Source organism: Dama dama, chromosome 2, assembly GCF_033118175.1.
Source record: "Dama dama isolate Ldn47 chromosome 2, ASM3311817v1, whole genome shotgun sequence".
In the NCBI taxonomy this organism is placed as follows: domain Eukaryota; kingdom Metazoa; phylum Chordata; class Mammalia; order Artiodactyla; family Cervidae; genus Dama; species Dama dama.
Genome location: NC_083682.1, coordinates 25177881 through 25192672, shown reverse-complemented (window position 1 = coordinate 25192672; position 14792 = coordinate 25177881). Strand labels below are relative to the sequence as shown.

The 14792-nt window shown below is 41.0% G+C and overlaps 1 protein-coding gene across 1 annotated transcript in view; it reads right to left on the bottom strand.

Moving 5' to 3' along the window:
• Nucleotides 1–1655: 1655 nt before the first annotated feature.
• Nucleotides 1656–14792, bottom strand: part of ZDHHC13 (zinc finger DHHC-type palmitoyltransferase 13) — a 51507-nt gene continuing 38370 nt past the window's right edge. The window contains exons 13-17 of the mRNA XM_061167919.1: nucleotides 14123–14216; nucleotides 12294–12377; nucleotides 7814–7971; nucleotides 4580–4677; nucleotides 1656–2265 (exon numbers count right to left, since the gene is read on the bottom strand). Coding sequence (XP_061023902.1) covers nucleotides 2127–2265; nucleotides 4580–4677; nucleotides 7814–7971; nucleotides 12294–12377; nucleotides 14123–14216 — 573 coding nt within the window. The 3' untranslated portion in view covers nucleotides 1656–2126. The remainder of the gene's footprint in view (nucleotides 2266–4579; nucleotides 4678–7813; nucleotides 7972–12293; nucleotides 12378–14122; nucleotides 14217–14792) is intronic.

Sequence of the window (14792 nt, the reverse complement as noted above, 5' to 3'; positions counted from 1 at the left end):
CTGGTGATCTACTAATAGCTCCTGTACACCTTTCCAACTTATTAACCAAGCTCCCCACTTCCAATACTCTATGGGCCCAGGGTGTCATCATTCTGACTAGAGAGTTTTCTGTTGTCTTTACTCAAAGTTCTCTCCATGAGAATGCCTTTCAATTCCAACCATCTACTTTCAAACTCAGTACCACAGAAGACTGTGATACTTTCTAATGCCCTGTCATCCATAAACACGTCCCTGATCACACCACTAAGGCTCTCCCTAACCTCTAAACTCTAACAATATTTTATTTGTATCCCTCTTATGGCTTTTAGTAGTTTCTACATTATACTATAGTTTCATTTATCTTAGCTTCCCCTCTAGACTGTAAATACCAAGATTAGTATGTCCAACTAAATGTTTTCTGGCCTATAATACCTACCATGGTGCTCCATAAGTATTTGTGGGGTAATTTTATTTTATTTTTATTTTATTTTTTTTTGTGTGTGGGGTAATTTTAAAATGAATGAAATGTGCTTTCCATGTTACATATCAAGTAGATGTGCTAGACTACAGTGGCTCTGGGAATCTGAATTATATACAAGTGAGCTCCAGGTCCCTGCCCTATCCCTGTGGTTCTGATCTAAATGGTCTATGGATCACAATTTGAGAATATTTACTTGGCAGGAGTTGATAGGAAAGGAATGGAGAGAGGATATAGCTTGAAAAACGTCATTCTGCCTCTCAGATGAGAATCAGCCTTCAAGCACAATTCTGGTCACATCATTTCTTGCTTTAAAACCACACATTTAACAAGTTAACTCAAATATTTACTGAACACATACGTGTCAGGCAGTATTCTAGGAGGCCGGCACTCTAGAGTGGGGAGCCCGGTTAGTATCCATGTGACCTTGGAGAACATGCAAACTTCCTTAGGCTTTACTTTCCTTATCTCAAAGGCTCTGTAGAAAAAAATGAGAACAGATCGTTGAGGAACTGAAAGATCTATGTGGTTAGAGGACAAAGTGTGGTCCAAAGTAAGATGGTAAACAAAATAAGGCTCTATCATGCAAGGCTATCTTGAGAAGGAAATGGCAGCCCACTCCAGTATTCTTGCCTGGGAAATCCCACAGATGGAGGAGACTGGTGGGCTACAGTCCATGGGGTTGCAAAGCTGTTGGACATGACTTAGCGACTAAACAACAACAACAACAGTACAGGGTCAGCAGGACATGATGGGAATTTTAGCTTTTACCCCCAGAGCAACGGGAAGCTAAGGAAGGGTTTTCAGCAGGTAGGTGTCATGTCCAGGGATGTATATATATCTGTGTGTGTGTGTATATATGTAAGTGTGTGTGTGTGTGTGTGTGTATACATATATGTATATAAATAATACCAAGAGTTAAAGTTGAACTAGCATTTCCTCCAGAAGGGGGAAATTAGCATTTATAATCACATCCATCTAATATTTTTAAGGTACTAAGTAAAAATTCTAATTAGTCTTTAATACTTCCAAAGTTCAATTTTCTAAGTATAACAGAAAACAAAATAAAAAATTGTTTATTTGTATTAACAATGATCTCACCTCATTCCTGGAACTGGGAATGTTTCTTCAGTCCTAAATACACCTTTTCTTAATTTAAGATTCAAGAAGTGTCAAGTTTCAGAAACTAAGTCTCAGCTACAAAAAAAAACTGTTTTATTACATGTGAAAGCAAAACAGGTACATCTATTTAAATTTTTTTTTACATATTTATAGATAAAACAAAGACAAATAATTTATCAAAAATTACAAGTTTAAAGAATAGTACTACTTTGAAACAGCCAATAAAGTATCTGAAAATACCACACTTTCTCCATAATTGGTGAATATTATCGCCAAAAAAAAAAAGAAGGAACTTGCATTTTCTCGTGAAAAATATGAAAGTTCTTTTTAGACGTTGGCTAAGATTGTTCAGGAGCAGTCCGTCTTACTAAACCTGAAAAAGTGTAAATGCTTTCTTGAGAACTTCTGTTTTTACCAAATGGCTTTAAAAGCCACCTGTGCTTTCCTTTGGGCTTAGGTGAACTCTAAATCTTCATTTCACTTGCAGACCACAGAGCATCGACATAAGTACAAACAAATCAAAGTGAGAGTTACGGGCTGCTCTTCTTCATACTGAGCGAAGAACTTTCTCTTTAGCCGGGTGAAAGACCATGGTGTACTGTGAAGTCCAGTCTACTGCACAGGGCTTGACCAAGCCAAAGCAGCCGCACTGGAAGAAATCTGCGAGGTTCTGTGTGAACCCAAGGCTGCCAAGAAAGGAACAGAACATGTCTTACTACATTTCCTGTTAGCACTCGATAAACATTCATTCAAACCTTAAATGTGCACTGAGAACTTACAATACTCATCCTTCTAAGATCCCAAAGAAATCCAGAGGTGAATCAGACAGTTCCTTGAATCTGTGGCCCTTAAAACTGAAGCCTGGCTCCATTTCTGAACGTGAATCCCTATTTTGAGATTCCTGGCAACTTAAGTTCATTTTGGATCCTCACTCACTGGAAGGGTCACCACCACTATCAAGTTTTTGTTTTTTCATTCTCACTGCTCTAATTCAGACCTGGACTATCTCAAAGGCCATACAGGCCAGAAAACAACAACAACACCACACACACACACACACACAATCAATAAGATGGGATTCTTCTAAGGAACTCTCTAAATGTTTCTGTCTCAACTCCCCTTCTAATTCATCTTACATACTAGAGACTGGGCCTCCAAAAACATGACACATAATAGCTCCTCACCTCCCAATCAAAACCCTTTAAAGACATTCCTCTGCCCAGAGGCTCAAATCCAAATTCCTCATCTTTGTACTCACAGCCCTACACAATAAAGCCCCAAGACTGCTCGGGTTTCGATGCTTCCAAACATACATTTTGTGATAGCTACCCTGGCTTTACTTTCCCCGTGATCACAACTGCATGGGCCATTCTACTGCCCTGGAACCCACATTTCCCTAATCTTGTATCAGGTAACACCCTCATCCTCGTAAGTCCTACCAGTTCTCAAGGCCCAGGGCAAGGCCCAGTTCGCCTTTGGAGCTGTCCTGACTGCATATATCTTCAGCATCTTTATTTTCCTCCATTAAATTCCTGAATGCTACTATCTGTTCCAGTTAGCATGAATATTCACTTTTATGCATGTGCCCCATCTTACATGAGAACACATCTGTGAGTGAGGATGAGTGTGAGTGAGGATGAGTGAGAGCCATCAGGAAGAGTTCCAAGGCTGCTGAGCAGGCAGCTTCCCAGGCAGAGAGCTGTCCACGTGGAACTGACGGGGTAAAAGCGGGAAGGCAAAAAAAAAAAAAAAAAAAAAAAGCGGGAAGGCATGCTGGAGATCGACAGGGCCCAGCTCAGGAGCTGGCTATGAGTAAAACTAACTTAGGGAGGACAAATAAGACAGATCTTTGGGTTGAGCAGCATTTGGAAGCCAGATTCAAAGTGGCTCCAAGGCTTTACCATTAGTTCCTCCAGGGATGCTGCCATTACTTGTCATGCTCCAGCTCGTTCACCCCTGGCCCTTTATTCAGACTCTTCTCCAGGGCTTAGAATGCCCTTCCTTCCTTGTCTCCAACCCCATGTCTTTCAAGGCTCAGCTTAAAATTCCACCTCTATCACAAAGAGGTCCATATTTCGGTGGACTAAATATTTATTCCTCTGGTTACATCCCTGAGAAAGGGACTTATTACCACTGCCAGTCTCAAGCAATCAACACAAGCTTAACACCACTCTCTACTCTCCATCACTTTGGTCCCCTCTTCCCAATTAAGTCAATTTCTCTCCTCTAAACACACATCACAGTCATATTATAGGCTCTGATTTCCCTGTCTAACAGCCTAACAGTTTCATCTTGTACCATGAGTGTGCTTTAAAATAGACTGCTCATGAGATATGCAGTAAGCGTTCAAATCCCTGGAGGGCCCTGGGTCACCTCTGCAGTGCTCCCAGCCTCCAGATCCCGATATATGTGACAAGGAGATAAGCTTCAAAGCCTGATCGTTCACATCATAAGAGGATGGCCTTCCTACAGACACCCTCATTTTCGACGGAGGACGAGTTCCATACAGCTGGTCCTCTGGGGAGAACATATCCCAAACTTGAAAAAGTAGCTTTTCCTTGACACGGGTGGGCTCATTAAACCATAGGACTAAAAGAATTACTGGTGATAGAAAGTCAGGTTGAAAACCCTGGCAAAGCTTGCAATCTAACGCTTTCGGCAGAGAGCCTTGTGCCTGGCTTTCTCAGCCACGTGCTCACTTATCTCACACTGACTTCATGCCAGCAATATGCAACCTTGTGACCATGTGGCTTGACTGAAAAGATCCCCCGGCTTGGCAAAACTTCAAAGTCACTTACTGTTTGTGCTCAGTCCAGGAGACTAAATCCCAAATTCTTACCACCTTGGGGCTCATGACCTTACCACTCATCTGCTGTCACTGAGGCTTCCAAGAAAGAACAGGTTCGACTCCATCAGAAAGCCATGGCAGCAGGGCCACAGGTGGTGATGGTGAGGCCAGCCCCTTCCATAGGCCCGGCAGGAGGGACAGGTTTCACTTACTTGTACGGGGTCCTCCTGAGGGACAACGTCTGTTTCATGTGCTTGCTCTGCTTCAGCAGGCTGGTTCTCTCATAGGAGGTCAGGCCCAGAAAAGCAATCTGAAAAAGAATATTGGAAGGTATGCATAAAAAAAAAACAAAACACGCCACCACACTGAGGCTCATCACTCTTGGCAGAGCATCAACAGCACACTGATAAACAATCAGCTCTTCGCCCCAAAGACAACATCACCAAGCCTTCTAACCAAGGATCGTGATAAGGGCAAGGACTTGATAGCTCGACACCAGACTCACCTATGTACATCTAGTAGCTGGGCTTTTTTTTTTTTGGATTGTCTGCTTTTTATTAACCTTCAAGAAAGCAGAGGGCATTGACTGATAGTCGTGAAATGATTGCTTTAGCAATTCAGGCCGTGGCTTATGGCTGTGTTTATAGATTCTCAACACATTCAGCATTCAAATTTCAGATGAATCAAACAACATAATATCAGTATTAATGCAATTATCTCAACCTCTATATGCTTCTTAGTATCTCTTTGAAAAGGGTCAAATAAAGTTAATCTGAAATGAAGGACATTTTAAAATCATCCTTTATAAGGACAGCCATAAATTTGGGGAAGGGTAAGAATTAAAGAAACTTTAAAAATTCTCGAAGCATTAAAACCAATATTATTCACTGAGATATCTCATCCAATCCTCAAAACAACTCAAACATCAAGTTCCTTATCTGTAAAACACAGATTATCACAGCACCCACTTCAGCTTGTCTAAGGACTTGCGATAATATGTTTAAAATGATCTAGTGCAGAGGTTGATAGAGGTGAAGCAACTGGTCCAAGGCCACACAGCTTAGAAAATGACAGAACTGGGATGGACACCTCAGTCAGCCTGAGAATAAAGTCCATGGTCCCTGTCAGCAGTCTACACTCTCAGTTTGACTTGCTACAGTCAAAACCATGACTCACCAGAGCACTTAGGAAATGAAAGACTTCAACTAATTAGACTATTTTCTTTATTAAGAAAACAACTTTACTCTGAATTCTCGTATTTGAAAACTATCCAAAACTTTGAGCCCACTTTCCTGCCTTAGAGAGTATAAACAAACTTTCTTTTAAAAAGCAAAGATATTATATCCTCAAATACTTGTACTTCTTTTAAGAGCCCAGACAGAAAGAAAGAAAATTAGAACTGATGTCTCAAAATCTTAGGTTTTGCCTCTAACTGAGCCCTATGGCCATAAGTAAGGTACTCAACATCTCTTAGGCTTATCTTTCTCATTCATAAAATGGACACATGACTTTGGCACAGTCTCCATCTCAAATGTTTGTGAGGCCACTGACAGGAAAGTGCTTTGGAATACTGAAAAGATATATAAATAATAATTTGCATTAATAATACCTAATATTTATATATGCTCCTAATATTTATATATGCTTTACATATTCCAAAGCACCTTCCCATCAATGGGCTCACAAACATTTGAGATGGAGACTGTGCCGAAGTTGTGTGTCCATTTTATAGATGAGAAAGCTAAGCCTAAGAGATGTTGAGTGCCTTCCCTGGCTGGGCTTCCCTGGTGGCTCAGATGTTAAAGAATCTGCCTGTAATGCAGGAGACCCAGGTTCAGTCTCTGGGTTGGGAAGAGCCCCTGGAGGAAGGCATGGCAACCCACTCCAGTATTCTTGCCTGGAAAATCCCATGGACAGAGAAGCATGGTGGGCTGAAGTCCATGGGGTCACCAAGAATCAGACATGACTGAGTGACCAACACATTTACTTAATGAGAGGTGGAGTTAGAGGCAGAACCTAGGATTTGAGACATCAGTTCTAATTTTCTTTCTCCTTTCCTGGACTCTTAGAACAAACTTATAAATGATTATGGCTTCCCAGGTGGTGTGAATGGTAAAGAATCCACCTGCCAATGCAGGAAACGCAAGAGACAAGGGTTTGATCCCTTTCAGGAAGATCCCCTGGAGTAGAAAATGACAACCCACTCCAGTATTCTTACCTGGAAAATTCCATGGACAGAGGAACCTGGTGGGCTACAGCCCATGGGGCCACAAAGAGTTGGACATGATTGAGCATACACACATTATAAATGATTATTATAATATCAATAATCATTGATGCTAATATTCATTCTTTTTTTAAATTATTTTTTGGCCACACCACATGGCATTCGGGATCTTAGTTCCCATACCAGGGATCGAACCCACACCCCGTGTAGTGGAAGCAAGGAGTCTTAACCACTGGACCAACAGGGAAGTCCTGCTAATATCCATTCCTACTGTCCGAGTCTATAGATGGTGGATAGGAGATTAGGACAAATATTCAGAAACCTCAATTCAGTCAGTATGATAAGCTTAATTCTTTTCTTCAGCATTCCCCCCCCGCCCCTTTTCGTCTTTTACTTTTTACTATTATTGCAGATTTGGTTACTTCCTCATAAAAATGGAGTACATTTTGCTTTTGTTGAGTAATGCTCCAGTTATCTGACGTCTGGCAGTAATTGGCTCAGACTGATCATGGCTGTCCATTCCATGAGGGAGGCCGTAGCAACAATGGGAATTAGGTTACGCTCTTAAAGGCAGGCACGCAGCAGGGAAGAAACAGAAGCTTCACAGAAAGCTGAAGGTGGTGGCTACTGCCCTGGAGCGTGACCTTTCTAATGGTCATGACCTTCTCTGCAAGTGTAATTACCATGTCCATCTTTCATTTCTTCCCCACTTCCATGCCCTTAAGGACCACATAATAACAAGGATAACAAACAGGGCTAGGAAAAGGGAGGGAACATAATCATCTCACATCTGCCCAGTGCTTTACAGTTTATAACATGCTTTTACACACCACATAGTTTAATTATAGGATGGAAAAAGCCCTTGAATGGAATTGTCAGAAGACCTGTTACCAGTTCTGATTTTTGCCATTCAGTGGGTGACCTTGAGTAGTTCAGTTCACCTCCCTGACCTCTATCTGTTAAAGAGGTCAGCTTAGATAACTCTTACGACTATACTAACACCTTATTACTCTAACCTTTAAACCATTCTGTTAGAGTTGACAGCAATTACTATCCCCCCCCATTTTACAGGAAATTGCAATTCAGGGGTCAAATGACATGCCCAGACCCACAGCATAAATGACAGAGGTAGAACTCAAATCTAAGTCTTCTGATTTGAAATTTAAGTCCTTCTGCCTCACTATGTGTTACTGGATATGCATTATAAGAAAATAAATACCTGAAAAAGTTGATTTATTAATAAAAACATTGACCATGAGAAATGAAAACTTGCTAACATGAAGATATACATGACCCAAGGGGAACAGGTCACAGTCTGATTGAGGTAGGTCCACAGTCCATCTTCTTTGAAAGTTGTGGTACAATGATTTGACCAATCTGTGAATTCACAAAAGAGGGGTCCATTATTTAAAAAGGTAACAAGCTAGTGGTCATTCTTCAAGAAGAAAAAAATCGCTGCAGTTCTATTTAGGGAGAAGAGAAAGTAACACATAATGGCACAGATCAGAACTCAACTTAAAGATTTTATCTTCCAAATAAATGTCAGCTTAACAAAGATTTTTTTTTAAATGGTATTGTTAAGGCTATGACAATACTGCATTGGTAGTTGGCAGTGAAGGAATAAAAGCCAAAACCTTTATAAAACCATCACTAAAATCAGCATATTCAGCATGAAACAGACTGGCCAGAAGTTATTCAAGGACTTGATAACTGAGAATGATTATATATTCAATAAATACTTGTCTGAGAAAATTCTCTATCTTATCCGTGTTATAGCAAGACAAGGGTCTGTTACAGAATTGAACATAAATTCTTATTAAGGGCTCAGCTCAACAGGACATTGTTGAGGACACAAAAAATCCTATAAGCACCTGGGTATCACTATAACACAACCTAGAGCATGTAGTTACTGACTGTACTTGTGCTTTGGGACCATAATTAATCCCACAGCGGGAGAAAAGCCAGGTGAGAGAACTCACGAGTCAGCATCTCAGTTTCTCCCCAGGAACATCTATTCATATGTCAATCAAAAGTGAGGTCTCCATGATACTGACCCCCTAACCCAGGAAGCCAAGAGCATCAGTAGGGAGAACACAGGCAGGAATAGGCAGAAAAAAAGGAACAGATCTTCCAGGTAGTGAAAGTGAAAGTCACTCAGTCATGGCCGACTCTGCGACCGCATGGACTGTAGCCTGTCAGGCTCCTCTGTCCATGGGATTCTCCAGGCAAGAATACTGGAATGAGTTGCTATTCCCTTCTCCAGGGGATCTTCCCAACCCAGGGATCAAACCCAGGTCTCCCACATTGCAGGCAATTCTTTACTGAGCCACCGGGGAAGCCCAATGTAAAAACCAGTGACTTCAAACAGGCATCACGAGCATTCACAAAGGACAAGGAAATAAGAACTGTGTAGATGTGCACCCTGAGGTTTTATAAATGCCTCTGATAATTTGAGAAGTAATTTCAGACATTTTCTCAAAGCAGCACTTAAGAGCTCCTGGGACATAAACAAATGAGTCCATGACTTAACTATCAACTGTCTGACCATTTTAGTCCTGAAAAAAAAATTTTCTTTTCTGAGTTTCATTTGATTTCCAACAATCTTTCATGAATATATGCCAGAAGCATTCTAAGGGCAATCATCACAGAGCAACAATCAAGGTAAAAAAAATTTTAAGGCAAATTACACTCTCTTTAAAGCTGCTCATTAGGACAGCAAACAAAGATACATTCCACATACTTACCTGATACAACAACAAAAAAATATGTATATAATTTCCAACATCAGGCTTAGGAAACAGCTGCTGAGCGGGAAAGAGTATCTACTCTCTTTCTGCTTATGAATGTCTACTGCTCCCTTCTGGGAATTTTTTGATAACACAGCATGACTTTGAACAGGAATTTTCAGAGGACTGATTTCAGATTTATCGAAGATATGGCTGCAAACAGCCACATACATTATGTTATGCAGTACAACACTTTAATGTGTACTAATAATACATTTTTATCAGGTGGCCACTGGCTAATAACAGGGAGCTCATATTGCTCCAGATCAATCATTTTCATCTTTAAATAGCTCTGACAGTTATGGTGTTCTTTCTAACAATGATCTAAAAATCTTTGTCCCTGTAGCTCATAGGATGTTGATACTTTGAGTGACTTACTGTCCACCCTGAAAAGAGACCTCACAAAAGGGAAAAACGCATGGAGATTGCTCAAAACCAGAGTAGCTAGAACTGGATCCCACGAGGAGGAGGGTACACAGCAATGTTCTAGCACCAGGAGTGTTAATGATAAAGAAGGTGGGATGACAATGAGGCCTTGTTAGAAAAATGGAGTGAAAGTTCACTTTTGCTGTTTATGAAATAATGATAAATGGACATGATGCTCTCAACTAGTATAAAGAAATACTGTGACCATCACGAAATAGCAAAACAATAAATTAAAGTAACAAAACACGTTCAGCTAGTCTACACAGTTGTTAGGGAATGTAAGGTGGGATTGTTTCTAAGAAACAAAAAATGTAATACAAAAACTGGTTTGGAGCCAGAGAATAAAGACAAAGAGGAGGGAAGAACCAAATGAATGTAATACGGAAGCAACTTGGAAAGAATGAATGTGATGGAAAATTACTTCTGTCCTTATCAATACAGTCTTATGCTGGACACAGCCACTGCACAAAGGGGACTATTTTTAGTGACAAGAGAGAGTGCAGAGAGACAAGAGTGGCATAAAATCTGGCTCTTCTCCCTGAGGATCAAGTCCAAGGGACAAGCTGGTCCAGGGGCCCAGCTACAAAAGGTTTTCCAGGAATATGCTTTATTTTCAGGCCTTTAAAAGGGCAGCTCTTTCAACAGAAAGAAGCATTAAAAAAAAAAAAATCTTTAATTTCTTATACAACAGGACATAATAATCTATGCAGTTTTATACTTTCAATGCTCAGGACTACTGATGGTCTTTGACAAGAACTGAGGTCAGGGATCACAACCTACTGACTCAGCTCCATTTGAGATGGTGGCGGTCACACTAAGCTCCAAAAGCATCCCCTAGTGATCAGAGACACCAAAGATGTCTGGTAGAAACAGGGCTGTCAAGGCAACTGAGGTCTTCTCTATGCCTATGGCAGGGCTAAAAACAGACCATTTCATGAATATCAATTAACAATCTCTAAACAAAACAAAAGGGACTCTTGAGAGTCCTTTGGACTGCAAGGAGATCAAACCAGTCCATCCTAAAGAAAATCAGCCCTGAATATTCATTAGAAGGACTGAAGCTGAAGATGAAGCTCCAATACTTTGGCCACATGATATGTGAAGAACTGACTCATTGGAAAAGACCCTGATGCTGGGAAAGACTGAAGGCAAAAGGATAAAGGGGTTGCAGAGGATCAGATCGTTAGGTAACATCACTCACTCAATAGACATGAGTTTGAGCAAACTCCAGGAGATAGTGAAGGACAGGGAAGCCAGGTGTGCTGCAGTTCATGGGGTCGCAAACAACTGACACGGCTGAGTGACTGAACAACAACAGAACACAACTTGTAATACTGGATGTTTCTGGAAGGATATCTGAGAGGCTGCGGACAGCACGCTGAAAAATGACCTTCCAAAAACTAAACAAAATTTAACCTAGAGAAAGCCAGCTGGTGAGTGGGGTGGGGAGAGTAAGGAGTGGAGAATGTGGGATTCCAAAGAGGAAAAGAAAAAATGTAGGAATAAATTTTCCACATCTGCTAGAATCATTCCACATTTTAGCTCAAGCAACAGACTTGTATCCTACTGGCAAAATCCAAGACTTGAACATGAATATAATGAGAGTGTGGATGGAAACAGATCAGCAGTAAAGCCTCTGCCTCTAGAACCAAATGCTCCTAAAACCTTCAGAATAAATAAATAATAAACAGTTAAACCAATAAAATCACAATAAACTATAAGCTCTGTAAGTTTTTCCAGTTAGGTAGCCTATTCTTAGGTCTGAAAAGCATAGTCATGCGATTCTTAAGAGCTAATCAAAATGCTTCTTGCTTCAATTTAAACCCTCTTCTTATTCGATCACGTTGGAACAACTGGACGTCACTCCCTACACGAGCCCCCCCAACCCCACCAGCCCCCGATGACCCCCTACATGGCTACTGAAAAGTTGTTTTCCTTTCTCAGGGAAGCAGAATAAGTGATCTGCTGTTTTCTTCCAAGTTATTATTTCCAACCTTTCAATCACTGTCACTGTTTTCCCATCAGTTCTAAGTCCTGACTTGATATTTATATCAAATGGCACAAGCTTTCAGAGTCCTGTGGCTTAAGTACCATGACCACCTCCAACCCACTCCCTCAGCCTCTCTACCACCAACTTTCCCCCCTATTTTATTTACTTATCACTTCCCCTTGCTTTGTATTTGAGCGACTGATTTTTACTCATCTCAATGAGGGATAAATCTGCACTTAAATGAGTCTATTTTTGACCACTTCTCAAACTTATCAAGGTCACTTCAGAGTTCAATCTCTTCCAAACTACTGACAACTAACCTCTCCTAGCATTTCTTACAGATTCCCGATGCTGAGAGAGTCTTAAGGGCATTCGTTTCACTTTTATTAGGGTATGGTTTATAGTCATCCAGCCACAATGTGATATAAAAGAGTTCACAAGAAACAGCGTATTGAGTGTGGGTGTGTAAGTCTGCTATAAGAAAAATGTATACTTACAGATGAAAGATTCATATATAATCCAGTCACACACGATGGAAAGGAAAAATAAGAAGAATATGTAATAGTGATGGTTGCCAAAACCTACATCAAAAAAGAAAAACAACATATTTAACACTTTCTTACAATGATTTTCCAGAACAAGGTCTTATTAAACACTTTCCTGTCAAAAGCTTTCACTAAAGTAAAAAATAACTAAGCTGTTGTTTTGCTTTTAAATGCCATTAGACCCAAACCAAACAGCTTTGATATGTCCTGTTCAAATGTCCATATCAATTGAACTAATATTTATTCATTACTTACTAAAAGAAGACACCTTTTTTGGACAGAACAAAGCTTACTAAGTAAATCCTATACAGCCCTAGGATGGCCTCTACAGTGCTGGAGGCAGGTGAGTGGGCAGGACTTGGGGCAAATCATATCCTGTCTCTTCCTTCCTTCCATGTAATGAGTTTACACAAGTACGACTTCTGGATATCAAGGACTGACTCAATCATGGGAACCCAGAAAACATACAGGGGCAACAGATATCTTGCAGGGAACTGGATATAGCAGAAGAGGGGCAACCTGTGATACCTGAGAAAGGTCTACAGAGGCAAGAAAAGGGGGAGGGTGCCAGGTATCCCAGCCCCACTGTGGCATGTGCAGCCCCCTCCCCATGCTGGAAAAGGCAGCATTTTGACAGCTAATGACAACAAAGCTCCTTAGCCACCATCATGTTCCCAGCTTCTCAAAGCCCAGTAGAAGGAACAACACCCACTGGAATCAGGAGACCCTGATTTACAAATGACAAGTTGTGTGACTATAGGTAGGTCATTTAACTTCTGATTCAGTGTTCTCATAACATGAGGAAAGTATCTCTTCTGTCTACTTCATAAGCCTGTGGCAACCAAAGAGGATGATATAAATGAAAATACTACACAAACGCAGTGTGATAAAAACATGTGGGCTTATACTATTGTTTTCCCACTGCCATTCAAAGCTGCCTGTCATTAATGCCATTCATCTCATCTCTATGGTGGGATGGGGTCCACAAAGCCTGGGAACACAGGAATGACCTCTTCACCTGTTCTGTAGACACAAAAGCTCACAGAAGTGTTAAGTCACTCAGTCATGTCCAACTCTTTGTGACTCCATGGACTGTACCCCACCAGGCTCTGTCCATGGGATTCTCCAGGTAAGAATACTGGAGTAGGTTGCCATTTCCTTCTCCAGGGGATCTCCCCGATAGTAGAGAACATCAAAATGCACCACGGAAAGGTGTCTTTTGTTCAAGATTCTACAAGCACAGCTTCCCCTTGAAGACTCATGAGACTGAAGTTCCTCATAATAAAGCCCTGCCTTTTACTGTGATGGCTCAGAGGAAACCCAGGGCTGCAGATCAGGACAATGACTACTCCCAGGGAAGGCAGACCCCAGAACTCTGCCATCTCTGGCTCTGGTGCCCACCTGAGCCTGGGAGGCAAGGAGAAAAGGTGAATAAAAGGGATAAGATACAAATTATGGAAAGAACATGCTATCTGGAGTGGAAAACTGATACTACTAAAGTGAACTCAAGCAAATAATTTGACCTTTAGTATTTTTTCCAACTCTAAAATGAAGATAGTAATACCAACCTCTGATGATCAAATAGGATACTATCTATAAAGGTGCTTTATAAATTATTATCAACCTCAACAATCAGTGTTCCAAAAGTATTAGACCACAGGGCTGATCCTCTGACAAGCAAGAGCTACAGACGCTTAGATCCTCTAATGCTTCCTGCTTTTTCTGAGTCACACGCGTTAACGAAAAGAGAGCTGAACTTCAGATGGAAACCTGACACTCACCTATGCACCGTCCGGTCCACAGGCAATGTTGGTCGTAGCGAGCCACACAGGAGTTGCACACATGGCAATGCAGTGACCTTAAGGGCTTCCTCATCTAAGGCGACAATTACGAGAGCGAAAAGCAGGTATCAGAATCCCAAAGTGGTAACAAACCAAAAGCAAAATCTTCTTTCTAAATTATAAAGACACACTGGCACAAATAATCCTATGTTGATCATCAATACACTTAGGCTCTGGAAGGCCTTGTTACTCTTACTTCCGGGTGTCTACTTTAATTAGGCCATCACTAAGGGGGATTCGAAGTCCAGAGCCTTCTGACACTGACAAAGGGGAAATGAGGCAGCACCACACAGGGTGAGTATCGGACTAAGAAAAAGCGAACACGAGTTACATTTCTGGCTCTGTCAGTAATTTGGGGAAAGTTACTTCCTCCTTTAGGCCATGAATCCTCAGTCGCTAAATCAAAGGTTTCACTAGGTGGTTTCTACGGTCACCATGATCCTGAGACTCCAAGTTAGTTCTAACATATGCTTCATGGCAGGAAAAAGCAAACCAAACACATAAAGAGATTTAACCATAGGCAACTTCAAGAGATTATGAACATCATTCTCTTATATGTTCAAGGCAGAAAATTGTTCTGACAGCAATGCGAAATTTATAAAAACCAATT